The following is a 15739-nucleotide window of genomic DNA, read 5'->3' on the forward strand; positions in this document are numbered from 1 at the left end:
ATCGTGGGTGTGGCCTGCTACTCTAAGCCAGATCATCTTCTAGAACCCAGATTCCTCTAAACAGGCTCTGTGGCCTGCCCCAGACTGCAGGAGTCCTTTTTCTCCAGCTCTGGCAGCCTTCGACCAAGAGCAAAGAGTCTGTCTCTGGGCATGGCCCGTCTGCTTTCTCCTTGTAGCCACAGTCTCAGGTGGGCTGGGACATTCTGAGCTGAGATTCCTGCTAGGGACATGGGTGATGATGGCTGCACAAGGCAGCTGTCAACACCTCTGGCCCCACCTCCTCTCTCCCCTGGTGCCTGACTAGCCTAAGGCTGGGGGAGAGCTGGCTCCTTAGGTCTCAGGCTGCCTCACTGTGCATGGTTTAGTTATTGTCATGCTCTCCCACACGCCCTCCACAGGCCAGAAGCTATTACAATTTATAGGAAAACCAGATCATCAAATCGAGTCACAGAACTTTGGCTTTTAACTCAGTCCCCTGCAGCACCCCCCTGTCACATGCACCCTGTGAGTCACACCTGGTTGTCGATCTTGATCTCTGTCAAGGTGTCATTTTCTCTCAGTGCTTCTACCAGGGCCAGGATTCCAGTCCCAGTGATAAAATTGGATTCGATGTTTAGGCTTTTCAAGGTCTTGTTTACTTTCAGCATATCTGCAAAAGCCTTATTATGAAAAAAGAAATAACCATTAATGCTGCTAAAGATTTATTTACTGAACTCCCCACCGCCAAATGAAACACAGATGTTTTTTACGTACTAAAAGAAAAACTGAGTCAAATCAAACTTTCACCTCCAAATAACAAAGATAGTAATTTAAAATAATTCAGACCAGACCTGTGAATTTTACATACTTGTAAAACAAAAAATAAAACCAAAAAATCCTGACACAGGATTACCAACTTTGTAAGGTATGGACATTGAAAAAAATCCCACTACCATCTGTTATCATTGTCAGTTTTGTTTTGCGGTTTTTTCTCTGAGAAAAAGCATTTTAACATTAGGAAAAACAAACAAAGGACATGATCTCCGAATTGTTTTATTTTGTCCCCTTTGCTATGAATAGATTAAAAAAAACCTTTACTGTTGACTAGCATATGGGCACTACTGATATTATTTCAGGTCATCTATAAATCAGAATTCCTCAAAGATAACTTTTGGAATATAATCACCACTCAGAGTGGCAAACCCACTGGAGACTCTCAGTTCAAAACAACAAATGCATGCACCTGCCTGTTCCCCTTGTGCCCAATGTTTCCCATTATCATAAAGAAAAGATAAAATCTTTGAGTGACTGGAACTCTCATAGTACAAGAAACAAACAAACAAAACAGAGGGCCATTCCCTTGAAAAATTGCTCACGCACAGAAAAAAAAAGAAAGATTGATGGAGAAATGAACACAAAAAAAGTTGTTGCCTGAGATGCCAGAGGTAAGTCCTGACTGGGGCATTGCATCAAAGAACTGCCTTTGGAACAAATGGAATAACCAGAGCAGATGGAGAGCACATTGCCCCTCCCCATAGCTTCCCTGAGACAGAAGCCACACAGAAACAGGGCACCTTCAGACCTACCACCTGATACCATGTGGGAGAAACAGAGAGGAGAAGCAGCCATGTCCAGGGATGAAATATACTGCAATGTACCCCTCCCAGAGTGAAGCCCCTCCTAACTGTAGAGTTGTGGGGGATTCCCAAGCCACCTGTCAGCTCCCCATATATACCCTTCAAGAGAAGGCTGCTAGAAAATTCACCTGCCTGCTTACAAAAGCACTCATTCATTCATTCATTCATTCATTCATTCATTCACTTATTCAAAAAAGACTATTTATTGGGTTTCTACAGTGTGCTGGCAGCAGAGGAAATAAAAATCCCTGTCAAAAGAGAGCTTATATTTGAGCAGGAGGGCAGTTGATACATCAATAAAGAAAATACATAGCCTGTTGGATGGTGACAAATGGAGAAATAGAAAGCATCTCCCTTTAAAAATTTTTTTTAATGTTTTTATTTATTTTTGAGAGAGAGAGAGACAGAACATGAGCAAGGGAGTGGCAGAGAGAGGGAGACACAGAATCCAAAGCAGGCTCCAGGCTCCGAGCTGTCAGCACAGAGCCCGACGTGGGGCTCGAACCCACGGACTGTGAGATCGTGACCTGAGCTGAAGTCGGACACCCAACCGACTGAGCCACCCAGGTGCCCCAAAAGGGTCTCCCTTTTAAGGGAGAGGTCTGTTGATGAAACAGATCTACACAACTATGGAGGAAATGATCCTGGTTTACACAAAACAACCTCATTCTCTATTCAGAAATCTGGCAACCAGTGATTGCCAGACATACTAGGAAAACCAACATCATGGAAGAGAAAAGCCAAGTCAACCAATAGCACAGCATGCCCCAGAGGGAGCAGAGATCTTTCAAGGGAACAGAAACAAATATAAACATTTTAATTGTTATTGTCCCTCTTCCCTCTCCCCAAAAAAAGAAAGAAAATGTACTCTATTAATAAAATAAGTACTGGCTATTATGGGGGGAAAAAGAAGAATATGTACATGAAAATGTGTTGAAAAATTTAAATATTACATTAAAATAAAGACAAGTAAAGGACATCCAGAATTACAAAATGAACACGGCTGAAGACCAAGTTGGTAAGTGAGAACATAAATCTGGGATATTCCCCAGAATGTCGAGTAAAAAGACAAAGATAGAGAAAATAGGAAAGAAATGTTAAAAGATACAGGGAAAGATACAGAAGTTCAACATTTATCTAGTAGGAGTTTCAGAAGAACAAAAGAAAAAAAAAAGACATCAGAGGGGAAGAAATTATAAAGTAATAGGAAAAAATTTCCTAGAGTTGAAGAGAACTATGAATTTGTATATGAAAGAACCCACCGGGGGCACCTAGGTGGCTTAGCCAGTTAAGCATCTCTTGATTTCAGTGCAGGCCATGATCTCACAGTCTATGAGTTTGAGCCCCACGTCAGGCTCTGCACTGCTGGTGCAGAGCCTGCTTGGGATTCTCTGTTTCTCCCTCTTTCTCTTTCCCTCCTTCACTCTAGCGCTCTTCTCTCTCTCAAAAACAAACATTAAAAAAAAAAAAAAAAAAAGAATGCACTGGATGCTCAGCAAAATGAGTAAAAAGTCTCCTAAGTGGTCACAAACAAGTGAAATTTCAGAAAAGTTTCTAGCAAGAGAAAATAAGTTACTTAACAAAGCAACAAGACTCAGACCAGCATTAGTCACTAGACTGTAAGGGCCATGAGAAAGAGATTTCTACATTTACATATTTAGGTGATTGTAAATACTGGTGGTAAGTTTTAAATTTCTGCAACCAATCTCTTAACAAAACACAGAATATAACGGCATAAAACACACATAAAGCTGAAATGTGTGAACATAATGGAATAACTACAACTTGAGGCAGAAAAAGGAAAAGGGATGAAGGCAGAGTACAGAACTGCCATCAGCTTTTCTAATGGAGAAACAAAAGATCAAAAACAAAAAAGTGTGCATATCAGTGGCTTCCTACTCTGGCTGTACATTAGAATGATCTAGAAGCTTCAAAATGTATACCAATGCTTGGGCCTCACCCCAGATGAAGTAAATCGGAATCTCAGGCTGTATGTAGCCTGGACTGCTAAATTTTTTAAAAGCTCTCCAGGTGATTAATGTTCACCAGGGTTGACAACCACTTTAATTAAAGTTATAAAGACAACAACTAGAAGAATGAAAAACAAATTGGTAATACCGATTGCTCTGGGGAATGGAACAAGGAACTTCTATATTATTTTAATTATTTTTATGGTGGAAAACACAGGAAGAAGGAAGAGAAGGAATCTAACTTGGGATCAGAACAGGATTTCTCAACCTTGGCACCAATGACAGTTGAGGCCAGAGAATTCTTTGTTGTGGGAGGTTGTCCTGTGTATTGCAGCATGTTTAGCAGCTTCTGAGACCAGTTAAATGCCAATAGTACCCTTCCCAGTCATGACAACCAAAAATATCTTCAGACACTGCCAAATGTCCCCCGGAGAGCAAAATTACCCTGAGCTGAGAAGCACCAGACTAGAAGAAGAAATCCTGTGTATTAGACAAGCACTTGCTTTAACTGCAAAGAAAGCTCAAAGATTTGGACTAACCTTATTGTACACCACGTAAATTAAAGTGTATTTATTCCCTGCTAGGTCCTTAATTAGAATTAAACGCACACATTTTAATTACAGCATCAGAAGGAAATGCATCAGGCTTTTCCTCATGGACGCCCCAGGCTTCAGGATTTACGCTCATTATTAGAATAACAAAATGTCGGAGCAATTAGGTCTTTATAAAAAAAGTTGCAGGACTTCCTGGCAAGTAGCCAGGATCTTGCCAATTTCTTTTAAACTTGAGAAAACACTTTTCTCATACTGAACAAAACAAGGGAGACCCAGCCAAACATAACCCTGGGCTGTAGGCCCAAGTTAATTTCAGTTCAGCAAATATTTAAGCATCTATTACATGTGCTGGGGATAACATCGGTAAAACAAAGACCAGATTTCTTAAATGTTATATAAATAATTACAGTAGAAATACATTTTTAAAGAGAAGGTTTTGCTTTCTGTACTTCACAGGATTGTAGGGAAATCCAATTTCCTGCATTGTCCAAACCTGCCACATCCAAAGGGTAGCCTCAAGGCACATGTGGCTATTGAGCCCTTGAAAAACGGCTGGTCTGAATTGAGACATGCTGTAAATATAAAACACGCACTAGATTTCAAAGATGCAGTATGAAAAAAATAATGTAAAATACCTTATTACATTTTCACATTACATTTCGAAATGATCATATTTGGGATATATTGGTTCAAATAAAATATGTTATTAAAATGAATTCCACCTATGTCTTTTTTTTAATGTGGCTACCAGAAAATTTTTATATTTATACATGTGGCTTACATTTGTGGCTATCTCATTTTGTTATGGACAGTACTGTCTAAAAGAGCATTTTTTAATGTATGTGGACTTTTTCTGCTCCCTGCTACAGATGTGGTTGTATGTAAGTACTTGGGGCATGGTGAACTGAACCTAATTACAGGTCACTTAAATTCACTTCCTGGCTTGTCTACATGATGTGTAGTCTTAGTTAAATTACTCAACATCTATGAGCTTCAGGTGCCTCATCTGCAAAGTGGGGATAATGCCATCTCACATACACATAATTTGCCTACCTTTACAGTAATCCCACAAGTACTTCATTGAATCTGTTCCTGAATCTTACAAAGAAGTCTCCTAAAACTCTTTGCTTTAACACTGATCTTTCATTATTTTTTTCCTCTCTTTTTTTAAGGTAATCTCTTAACCCAAAGTGGGCTCAAACTCACAACCCCCAAATCTAGAGTTGCATGCTCTACTGACTGAGCCAGCCAGGCACTCCCATCTCTAATTCTTTGCAGGCAGTTGCTAGTGATAATCAAAGTCTGAAGATCTCTATTGCCTATGGGGTAATCAACCAATTTTCAACCTACAGTAGGTTGAAAAGTAGCTTTCTCCACTCTGGCATGACTGAAAGGAGAGCCATGGGGGCAGCCAGGTGAGGGCTGGACAATATAAAGCCATCTAGGAATAAGGCCAGAGAGGCTTATGTTTTCACACCCTGAAGAACTGCAACTGTTCCTTACAATTGTGTGGTGAGCCAGAGTCACACGGTATGCTTTCAACACACAGCTGTTGCACTAAAAACAGTATCAAAGAGATGATTATATTTGGATTTTATTTAGACCACTTAGCAAGTTATCTATTTGACTGAGTGGAAGAGTTACATTATTTGCTAGTAGGGTTGACAATGGACTATAACCTATTTCCATCCCTGCAGTTTTACTGTCATGTAATACACTGAAGTGACAAATCATTTCTTTATTCATACCCCAGTCACTTGCATACAAAAGGTACTGGGAATATTCTGCTTTATTGAGAACCTATCTACTGAACGACAGAGACTATATAAAATCATATACCGATAAAAGTCCTTAAATAACTGATTTCACCTTTACCAATGATCGAGTTCCGCTATTTTACTATTTTAATGATAAGGTTTCAAATTAAAAACTTCTTTCAACCCACAAATTGAGATATAATTACTGCTGGTGAAAACATCAATTCTGTAGCTTAGTTCCTCTTACATGAGTGCTTATTTTATATTTGCTGTGGTCATCACAGAAATATTCTCTATTGCTGAGAGGTTGGAGGGCATGGTATTCATCCATTTAACAAGTGTCCAAACATCTACTCTGTGCTAACACTGCAATAGGTAGCCATTACTTTCATTTTACTTTCCGTTTTTAATGCTATTTTAGATCTTCCAACAGACACGTTGCTTTAAATCACATCATCACGTCAAGAAAACTTGTTTTTCTAGCTTGACTCAAAGGCTGAGCATTAGATGCTGTAGAATTACAGGCTGATGTTCAGGCTCTCCAAAACTGATATACTTTAGCAAAAGTATGCAAGTTGAGGCATTGTGTATAAAAGCAGCATAGCTTGATGGTTAAAGCATCCTGGCTATAGAATCGGGAGGACCTGGTGGTGCCACTTACTGGCTGTGTTACCCTGGAAAAGATATTCAACCTCGCTGAGCTTCAGATTGCTCATTTGTTACAGTGGGAACTAATAACAGCACATACCTTATAGTATTATAGTGAGGATTAGGTGAGCTGACGTGTGTAATGCATAGAGCTTACTGCTGGTGTTTACTAATTGCTGAAGAAATGTTAGCTATTTATAGCAATAACATTGATGGTGGTAACAGTTGTAGTATTTACTTGGGCCAAGGGCCTTCCTTATTTAGCTGAATTATCTAAAATGCATGGAAGGAACAGGGCTTTTGGCTGGTTACTTTTTTCGTATTCTGGTTAACAAAAAATGTTTTAAGATATAGTTGTTTAAAATATTTTTGAAACATACTAATCCATTTCAAAGATTAAAATGAAATACACTTTAATACTTTTATACATGCTCAGTTCCTATAGGATTTGGGAGTCTTACAATATCCACTGACTGTGACATTATGTTAATATAGATGCAAAAGCTTCAGAAAATTTGTACTAAGTACAGAGCAAAAGCCAATATTTATGTAGCTAAATGCCTAATCTAATCTTATTTCTTTCTCCTCAAAGTGTACTGCTAACAAAATTTTAGTTAATTCAAAGTGCCTGACAGATGGGTTCTGTTTTATTGTCTTATTATAACTAATGTGTTTAACTGTGTAGAAAATTACCAGACCTAAAAACTGTTAATTTATAGAACACATTAAAAATAGTTTCTAACAAATTAAATATTTTCATGTAATATTTCTGAAATTTTACTCACAATTGCCACAGGGTCATTGCTGCGGGTTGCAGCCAGGCTGAACTTCTTTACGTGAGTGTTGGTTTCCAGAGCCTTTGCAAATTCCTTCAGGGTTGGAATTGGAATGTTCTATAATGGGGGAAGGCACAGAGAGTTGATAGACCATTCTGTAGCTCCCCCACCCCAACTCAAGACCCACAGCTTTTAAATACCTTATGTGTTTAGATGGCTAAACGTGTGACATCCCTTCTAAAATACTCACTACCCACCCTCCAGCAGCCAAGCCATCCTGGGCCGACAGCACCACTTAGTATCTAACAAGGGAATCTAACACATCATGACATTCTGGCCTCCCTGTTCTGTTCACTCTGACCAAGAAATTATGCACATACCAAACTCCACTCCTCTTCTCTTTCATTCTCTATATTCTAGCCAGATTGATCTATGTGCCATTCTTTTAATATACCATGGTCTTTCTCTCCTCCATACTCTTATGTATGCTTTTCCCTTTGCCTGGAAATTCTACTGTCCTTTTCTCTGATTAATTCCTACTCATTTTTCAAGACGCAGCTGAATATCACCTCCTTTGTTCACTGGCTTTCCTAGGCAAGATAAAAAATTTCCTTATCTGCAATTCCACAACTTTTGGGGGCTTACCACATCATGTTGTAGTTATTGATTTAGTATTTTTCTCCTAATATAAGTTTTTCAGAATAAAGACAAAATGAATCTTACTCCATCTTTCACAGCACTTAGCACAGCCCCAACCACTGGGAGGCAGGCAATACAGGGTAGACTAGAGGTTGATATGAATCCTGGGTTCATTACAGACTAGCTCCATGGCCGTGAGCAATTTAATCTCTTTAAGTGCCACTACAGATTAAATGAGATACAGTAAGTTCCCCTTATCCATGGGGGATATGTCCCAAGACCTTGAGTGTATGCCTGTAACCACGGATAGCACTGAACACTTATGTTTTTTCATATACATACACACATACCTATGATAAAGTTTAATTTATAACTTAGGCACAGTAAGAGATTGACAACAGTAGCCAATAATAAAACAATTGTAACAATATATTGTAATAAAAGTTACATGAATGTGGTCCCTCCTTCTCTCTCAAAAGATAGCTATACTCACCCTTCTTCTTGTGATGTGAGATGATAAAATGCCTATGGAATGAGGTGAGGTGAATGACATAAGCACTGTGATTGAGGGTTAGGCTACTGATGACCTTCTGACAGTCTGTCAGGAGGATCATCTACTTCTGCACTGTGGTGGTTGACTGCGGTAACTGCAAACCATGGAAAGCAAAACAGCAGATAGAATGGAACTACTGTAATGAATTTCAAGTATTTAGCAAAGGATAAGGCTCACAGTGAATACTCAACACAAGTCAGTTATTATTAAATGGCAGATGTTGGCCCAAAATGAAGTAACAGAATGGATACCAGGCAATGTTCTCTCTCCATCTCTCTCTCATCTCTCTCTCACTCACACACACACATACACACACTTCCTTCCCCTCCCTTTGAGAGTAACATGACTAACTACCAAACAGAATAAGGCAGAAGTGACAATGTGTGACTTCAGAGAATAGGCCATAAAAGGCACTGTGGTTTCCTGCTTGTTCTTTCTTTTTCTCTTCAGCCACTCCCTCTGGGAGAAGAAGGCTGTCATGACACGAGGCCACACAGGCAGCCCTATGGAGAGGCCCATGTGGTGAGAAACTGAGGCCTCCTGCCAACAGCCACATGAGTATGCCATCCTGGAAGTGTACCCTTCTACCTCAGTCAAGCATTCTGCTGATGGCAGCCCTTGATGACAGTTTTACTACAGCCTCACTTGAGACCCTGAGCCACAACTATCCAGCTAAGTCCTGATTCCTGATACTCAAAAACTGTGTGAACTAACAAATGTTTATTGTTTTAAGCCTCTAAGTTTTGGAGTACTTTATTACTCAGCAGTAGATAACCAACATTCTTTGTTTAACACAAATACTGTGATTCTTTGCAAAAAATTCTAGAAGTCACTTTTTAAAAATTTCTTCTTTTGAGTAGGATAGCTTGCCTCAAAGTCAGTGACTACAGAGGATTGGAAACAGGTGTGAAAACTGGCAATCAGTTATCTCCATTACATTTTTTAACCTCGTGATAAATCAAGTGACTGACAATAATCATAACACAATACCTTAATGTTGTTGAGGTTGACATCTTGCAGGCTGGGGTCATTGGCTTTCATCTGCTGCAGACTCAGTTCCACATTGGTGGGATTGGGTGGTTCCTCAAATACTGGCTTGACCTTCTCACCTTTGACCACATCTAACACACAAGTTTTAATTTTAAAAAGAAAGTGTAAGGGCTCTCCTGCCAAAATCAGAGATGACTTCCCCCAAAACGACCTTTCCTTCCTATGCTCCGATTCCAATAATACTCTAATATCAGTGATAGTAAAGCTGATGATTCTCAACTAAACAAACATGGGAATGGTACAGTTCTGAGTCACAGTTTCAAACACTGATGTTTCTCAACTGCAATGCAAAGAAGTCTCAGTGGCTGATGCTACATGGAACCAAAAGTTCAGAAGGCCCTATAGTAAACTCCAACCTACCCACCCCCCCACCCCACCAAATCCACAAGCAGTTATTGCTGCTGTATATGGACCACTTTCAGACTATAATCATCAAGCTACAGGAGCTGAGATTCAAAAAAGAAATAAGTTTCTTCATTTCCAAAACCATACTATTCCTTTGGCCTCTTTTTTTTTTTAAATATTATTTATTTATTCCTTTTAAGTAGGCTCCATACCCAATGTGGGCTTCAAACTCATGACCTTGAGATCAAGAGTTGCTCTACCAATTGAGCCAGCCAGGTGCCCCTTCTGGCCTCTTGACCATACCTCATCCTTCTCTGATTTCCATTTGGAGCTTTAATTTTGAGGAAGGTATGGGAAGAGAAAGGGACAGAAAGGCAGAATGGAACAATCTCAAAAGCAGTTAACAGAAAACATTTGCAGTATATATTTAACATACAAACTGTTACTATCCCAATATACACAGGGCTCCTACAAATTAGTAGACAATCCAATTAAAAATGAACAAATAATATGATCAGAAGAATCTGTCACTCAACAAAAATATAAAAAGTAATTAAATTGTGAAGTTAAAAAATGGAACACTATTTGACTAGCACAAAAATGTAAAAAGAGATAACACGTAGAATTGGCAACAACTGTGAAGTCAAACACATCCTCTTACGTTGATGGTGAGAACGTAAACTGGTACAAACTTTTTGGGAGTAATTTGGCCTTACTTATCAACATGTAAAATGTGGGTACTCTATGACCCAGTAATTCTGTATCTAGGAGTCTAATCTACAGAGAAAAAAAAGCACAAATACATAAAGGTATTTTTCAAGGATGTTCACTGACATATTACTTGTGACAGCAAAATATGATAAACACAAAGCCTATCAATATGAAAATGGTTAAGTTACAGCATAATCTCTCATAATAAGATGTGATCTATTCATTAAAAGAAGAGGGCAAACCGACATGTACTGATAAAAGAAGAGAACCACAATTTGAAAAAAAGTTAATGAAAAATGAAATACTTAGGTATTTCATTTGTACGTATAAAAAATATGTACAAGATCTAGATGAAGAAAACTACAAAACTTTATTGAAAGAAATCAAAAAGAACTAAATGGAGGGATAACTGCAAGAGAACCAATATTGTCAAGATGTCAGTTCTTCTCAACTTGAGGTATAGATTCAATGAAATCCCAGCAAGTTATTTTGTATACATCAACAAACTAATTTTAAAGTTTATAGGAAGAGGCAAAAGACCAAGAAAAACCAACACAATACTGAAAAAGAACAAAGTTGGAGGACTGACACTACTCAACTTTAAGACTTACTACAAAACTACAGTAATCAATAGAGTGTGGTATTGGCGAAAGAATAGACAAACAGATCAATATAACAGAGTAGAGAGCCCAGAAATAGATCCACATAAATACAGTCAACTGATTTTCAATAAAGGAGCAAAAAATGCAATAGAGAAGAGTATTTTCAGTAAATGGTGCTAGAACTGGACAACCATACACAAACAATGCATAAAAAAAGAGTCTAGACACAGACCTTAGACCCTTCACAAAAATTAACTCAAAAATTTTCACCTAAATGTAAAATGCAAAACAATAAACCCCCTAGAAGAAAGCATAGATGAAACTACGCTGCATGATATCATAATGGTGGATCCATGTCATTATACATTTGTCCAAACTCATAGAATGTACAACCCCAAGAGTTAACGCTAATGTAAACAACAGACTTAGGGTGATAATGATGTGTCACTGTAGGTTCATGAAGTGTAACATATGTACCACTCTGGTGGGGGATGTTGGTAATGGAGGAAGCTATGCATGAATTGAGGACAGGGAGTATATGGGAAATCTGTGTGCCTTCTGCTCAGTTTTGCTGTGTACCTAAAATTCTAAAAAAAAAAAAAAAAAAGCCTTAAAAAATGTTAATGATATGTCTGTGCATAAAAGCCCAGAAGATTATGCGCCAGATTTTTAAAAACAAACATGTTGTCAGAATGTTACCCTTTGATACTGAAGTTAAAAAGGATAAACATTTTTCATCTATATGAATAGGCAAAAATGAAAAAAAAAGTAATACTGCTCATTGTTTGGATAAATAGCTTAGTATCAATGATGGCCTGTAAATATGCTGCCCAGACTAGAAAGTACCTGCTAAGTCTCCTTCAAAGAGAATAAAATACACTTCACCTAAGAAAAATCTGTAATCTTCTGCAAGTTTTTACAGCACCTGGATTGCACTGTAGCAAAATTACTTGATTGTTGGTCCGTTCCTCCCATGGACAGATAAGTTCCTTTAGGCAGAGACCATTTTTTATCTTCATACCTAGAACATTCCTGATGCATAAGGTATTCAGTAGATAACTAATGAATGAGTAAATACGAGAGTCTAATAAAGTGTATGCTTTTCTGGGAAATGCTGACACAGAGAATTGTGGTCTTGAACTTTCTGTGCCGGCTAAGTCCATGCCAGTGTGTCTTTCACGTTCTCAGGGGGAAGTAGGAATTCAAATTCTAATGACCTGTGTCCATTATTGAGAAAACAAAGATACCTAATAGAAAAGGGAACTTACTGAAAATACTATTATTGATTAAAAAGCATCGTCAGGAACATGAAACTCTGCAATCTCTGTTGACTATGCAACCTTTTTATCAGCAATTTTATATTTTGGGTGAGTAGACCCACCAAAAGAGTATGTTCTGGGCAAAACACACTGATTGGTCCATTATGCTGCAAAAACTTTGATTATTGGCTTCCCTATTCTGGTTTGAATGCCCAGAGCCCAGTGATTCTTAGTGCGTTGACAGAATCTACCTTCAAAGCCTACAGGATGGAACTCTGGATTCAACAGGCATCCCTCTTATCACCACCACCTGAAGCTCTCAATTTTCACACACCACAGACTCCACATCAACTTACTTCTCACGGGCACTTTGCCACCTTTAGTGCTGGCCGTTTCTTCATCAAACTTTGGATTGTTGAGTAAATTGTGTACTCCAAGAACAGCTAAAAACAAAGATTAACAGTGAATATACATTAAGTTTGGGAAGGCACATTAGGATGTCCACAATGTTAATTTTCCTTGAAGAACAATTCTTCGTATCATAAAGGTAAGTGTCCAGAGCCCCCCAGCCTTGCATAGTGTGTGGGACACATACAGTGTTAAATAAGCTTATATATTAAAAAAATCTCTTTCCAAGGCCACCAGCAATCTTCAGATGTCTTTCTGGGGCTATACAGGTAGAATCATTTAGCATCTGGGGACAATGGTCCAGTTGTGTCCCCAAATTACTGAAAACTTGCTTAGACCTCCTAGTTAAGTAGACTCAACCTTTCTGTTTTCTCATCTGTAAAATGTGAAGGTGGGACTGAGTCTCAGGATATTTTAAGATCTAACGTTATATAGATTACAGCATGTACTCTCCCAGAGGCAAATAACAGAAAGATCATGGGCCTCTTTCAATGTAAGCCACCCCTTTCTCAGGACCAACAGTTTTCTTCTCCAGTTTACAGCATCCTAGGGTGGTAAATAAAAGAGATGTCAGCAATAAAAGGCCACATAAGCATACTGAGATTTTCAGTCTCCTGTATTATGTGAAGCTTGCACCAGGAGGCAGCACAGGACGCAAGAAACAGCACTGGGCGAGAACGAGCTCTGGGCAGGCTGAAACACAACTGCCCGATCTTCCGATGAAACTGTACAGATGAGACTGGCCACCTGGAGAAGAATCCCAGGACAAGTCATCTGTCAATAGGTAGTGGAGGAGCATCTCAGAACTCCTCATCAGCTGTACCGTAATCGACACATCAGGAGGAGGGAGGCAGCCAGCAGCAGCCCAATAAAGGGCAAAGGTGTAGAGCCAACAAGTCCAGGGTTAAGAGTGGTACTCAGGAGCAGTCACCTAGAGTTAGAATCCTGGTTCTATCACAATCTACCTGTGTGACTTGGGAAGTTACTAAATGCCCCTGAACATCAGTTTCCTCATCTGTAAAATAGGGATAATAATTATTCTTCAAGTGTTACAAAGATTAAATGACTTCCCATGCATCAGACAATGTTCTAAGTGCTTTACACATTCTTGTTAAAGAAATAAGAATTTGTTGCTGTGTTTCTGGCACTGCCTAAGGAGAAGACGCCCTATTTGTTTTTTTAATTAAAAAAAATTTTTTTTCTTTTTTTTTTCAATATATGAAGCTTATTGTCAAATTGGTTTCCATACAACGCCCAGTGCTCATCCCAAAAGGTGCCCTCCTCAATACCCATCACCCACCCTCCCCTCCCTCCCACCCCCCATCAACCCTCAGTTTGTTCTCAGTTTTTAAGAGTCTCTTATGCTTTGGCTCTCTTCCACTCTAACATCTTTTTTTTTTTTTCCTTCCCCTCCCCCATGGGTTTCTGTTAAGTTTCTCAGGATCCATATAAGAGTGAAACCATATGGTATCTGTCTTTCTCTGTATGGCTTATTTCACTTAGCATCACACTCTCCAGTTCCATCCATGTTGCTACAAAGGGCCATATTTCATTCTTTCTCATTGCCACGTAGTACTCCATTGTATATATAAACCACAATTTCTTTATCCATTCATCAGTTGATGGACATTTAGGCTCTTTCCACAATTTGGCTATTGTTGAGAGTGCTGCTATAAACATTGGGGTACAAGTGCCCCTATGCATCAGTACTCCTGTATCCCTTGGGTAAATTCCTAGCAGTGCTATTGCTGGGTCATAGGGTAGGTCTATTTTTAATTTTCTGAGGAACCTCCACACTGCTTTCCAGAGCGGCTGCACCAATTTGCATTCCCACCAACAGTGCAAGAGGGTTCCCGTTTCTCCACATCCTCTCCAGCATCTATAGTCTCCTGATTTGTTCATTTTGGCCACTCTGACTGGCGTGAGGTGATATCTGAATGTGGTTTTGATGTGTATTTCCCTGACGAGGAGCGACATTGAGCAGAAGATGCCCTATTTGATAGACACAGGCCACTTAGGTCATCCAAATATATCTTGCTTTGGCCCTATATGCACTGAGCAACTTTTATTTTTTTTTTAGATTTTTTTTTTAAGTTTATTTATTTTTGAGAGAAAGAGACAGTGTGAGCAGGGGAGAGGCAGAGAGAGAGGTTGACACAGAATCTGAAGCAGGCTCTAAGCTCTGAGCTGTCAACACAAAGCCCAATGCAGGGCTCAAACTCACAAACTATGAGATCATGACCTGAACCGAAGTTGGATGCTTAACCTACTGAGCCACCCAGACGCCCCTTCACTGAGCAACTTCTAATTATAATTTGGCTCCCCTTGCCAAGTTTCAATTTTTGTTTTATCTGTTTCCTGGGAATCTGGCTAGTGGATCTGCCCCAAACTGATGGCCCTTATGTGCATAGACAAGATGAAATCTCTAGACCAGCAGAGCTGGTGGTCAAGCTGAGGTACAGACGCTCTGAGAAATGCTGCCTTGGCAGTCAGCTGCTGCTCCCTTGCCATTGTCTACCTGCCATCATAACAGGTGCAAGCCATTGATACTCATTGTTATCTAAACCTCACTGGCTGTCAGCCCATCCACTCACGGGGCTGCTTTTGATCTTCCAGAAAGATCCACCCTAGAGAAGATGCTGTCACCCACCCCCAGGTGGGCTTCGTGAGCTCTGAGGGAGCACCTGACGATGGAGTGAGGCTGAGTAGAGATAATAACACAGTTTTCTTTCTGGATTATTCCCCTGGTATTATTATTGTATGAATTTCAGAATCTAGATTCTTTCAAATGGTTGGTGTTTTTCTCTTTCTCCTTTCTTCAGCATTTCCTGGGAATTCGAACCCAGCCATG

General features: G+C 39.3%; 1 protein-coding gene across 5 annotated transcripts in view; it reads right to left on the reverse strand.

Annotated features, from left to right (window-relative positions):
• TMOD2 (tropomodulin 2) overlaps positions 1-15739 on the reverse strand; it is a 72702-nt gene that overhangs the window by 15646 nt on the left and 41317 nt on the right. For all 5 annotated transcript variants that reach the window (XM_053224016.1, XM_053224015.1, XM_027067251.2 and 2 more), the window contains 4 exons: positions 12837-12923; positions 9504-9634; positions 7331-7438; positions 516-659 (listed from right to left, as the gene is read on the reverse strand). In XM_053224016.1, coding sequence (XP_053079991.1) covers positions 516-659; positions 7331-7438; positions 9504-9634; positions 12837-12923 — 470 coding nt within the window. The remainder of the gene's footprint in view (positions 1-515; positions 660-7330; positions 7439-9503; positions 9635-12836; positions 12924-15739) is intronic.

Source organism: Acinonyx jubatus, chromosome B3, assembly GCF_027475565.1.
Source record: "Acinonyx jubatus isolate Ajub_Pintada_27869175 chromosome B3, VMU_Ajub_asm_v1.0, whole genome shotgun sequence".
Lineage (NCBI taxonomy): Eukaryota > Metazoa > Chordata > Mammalia > Carnivora > Felidae > Acinonyx > Acinonyx jubatus.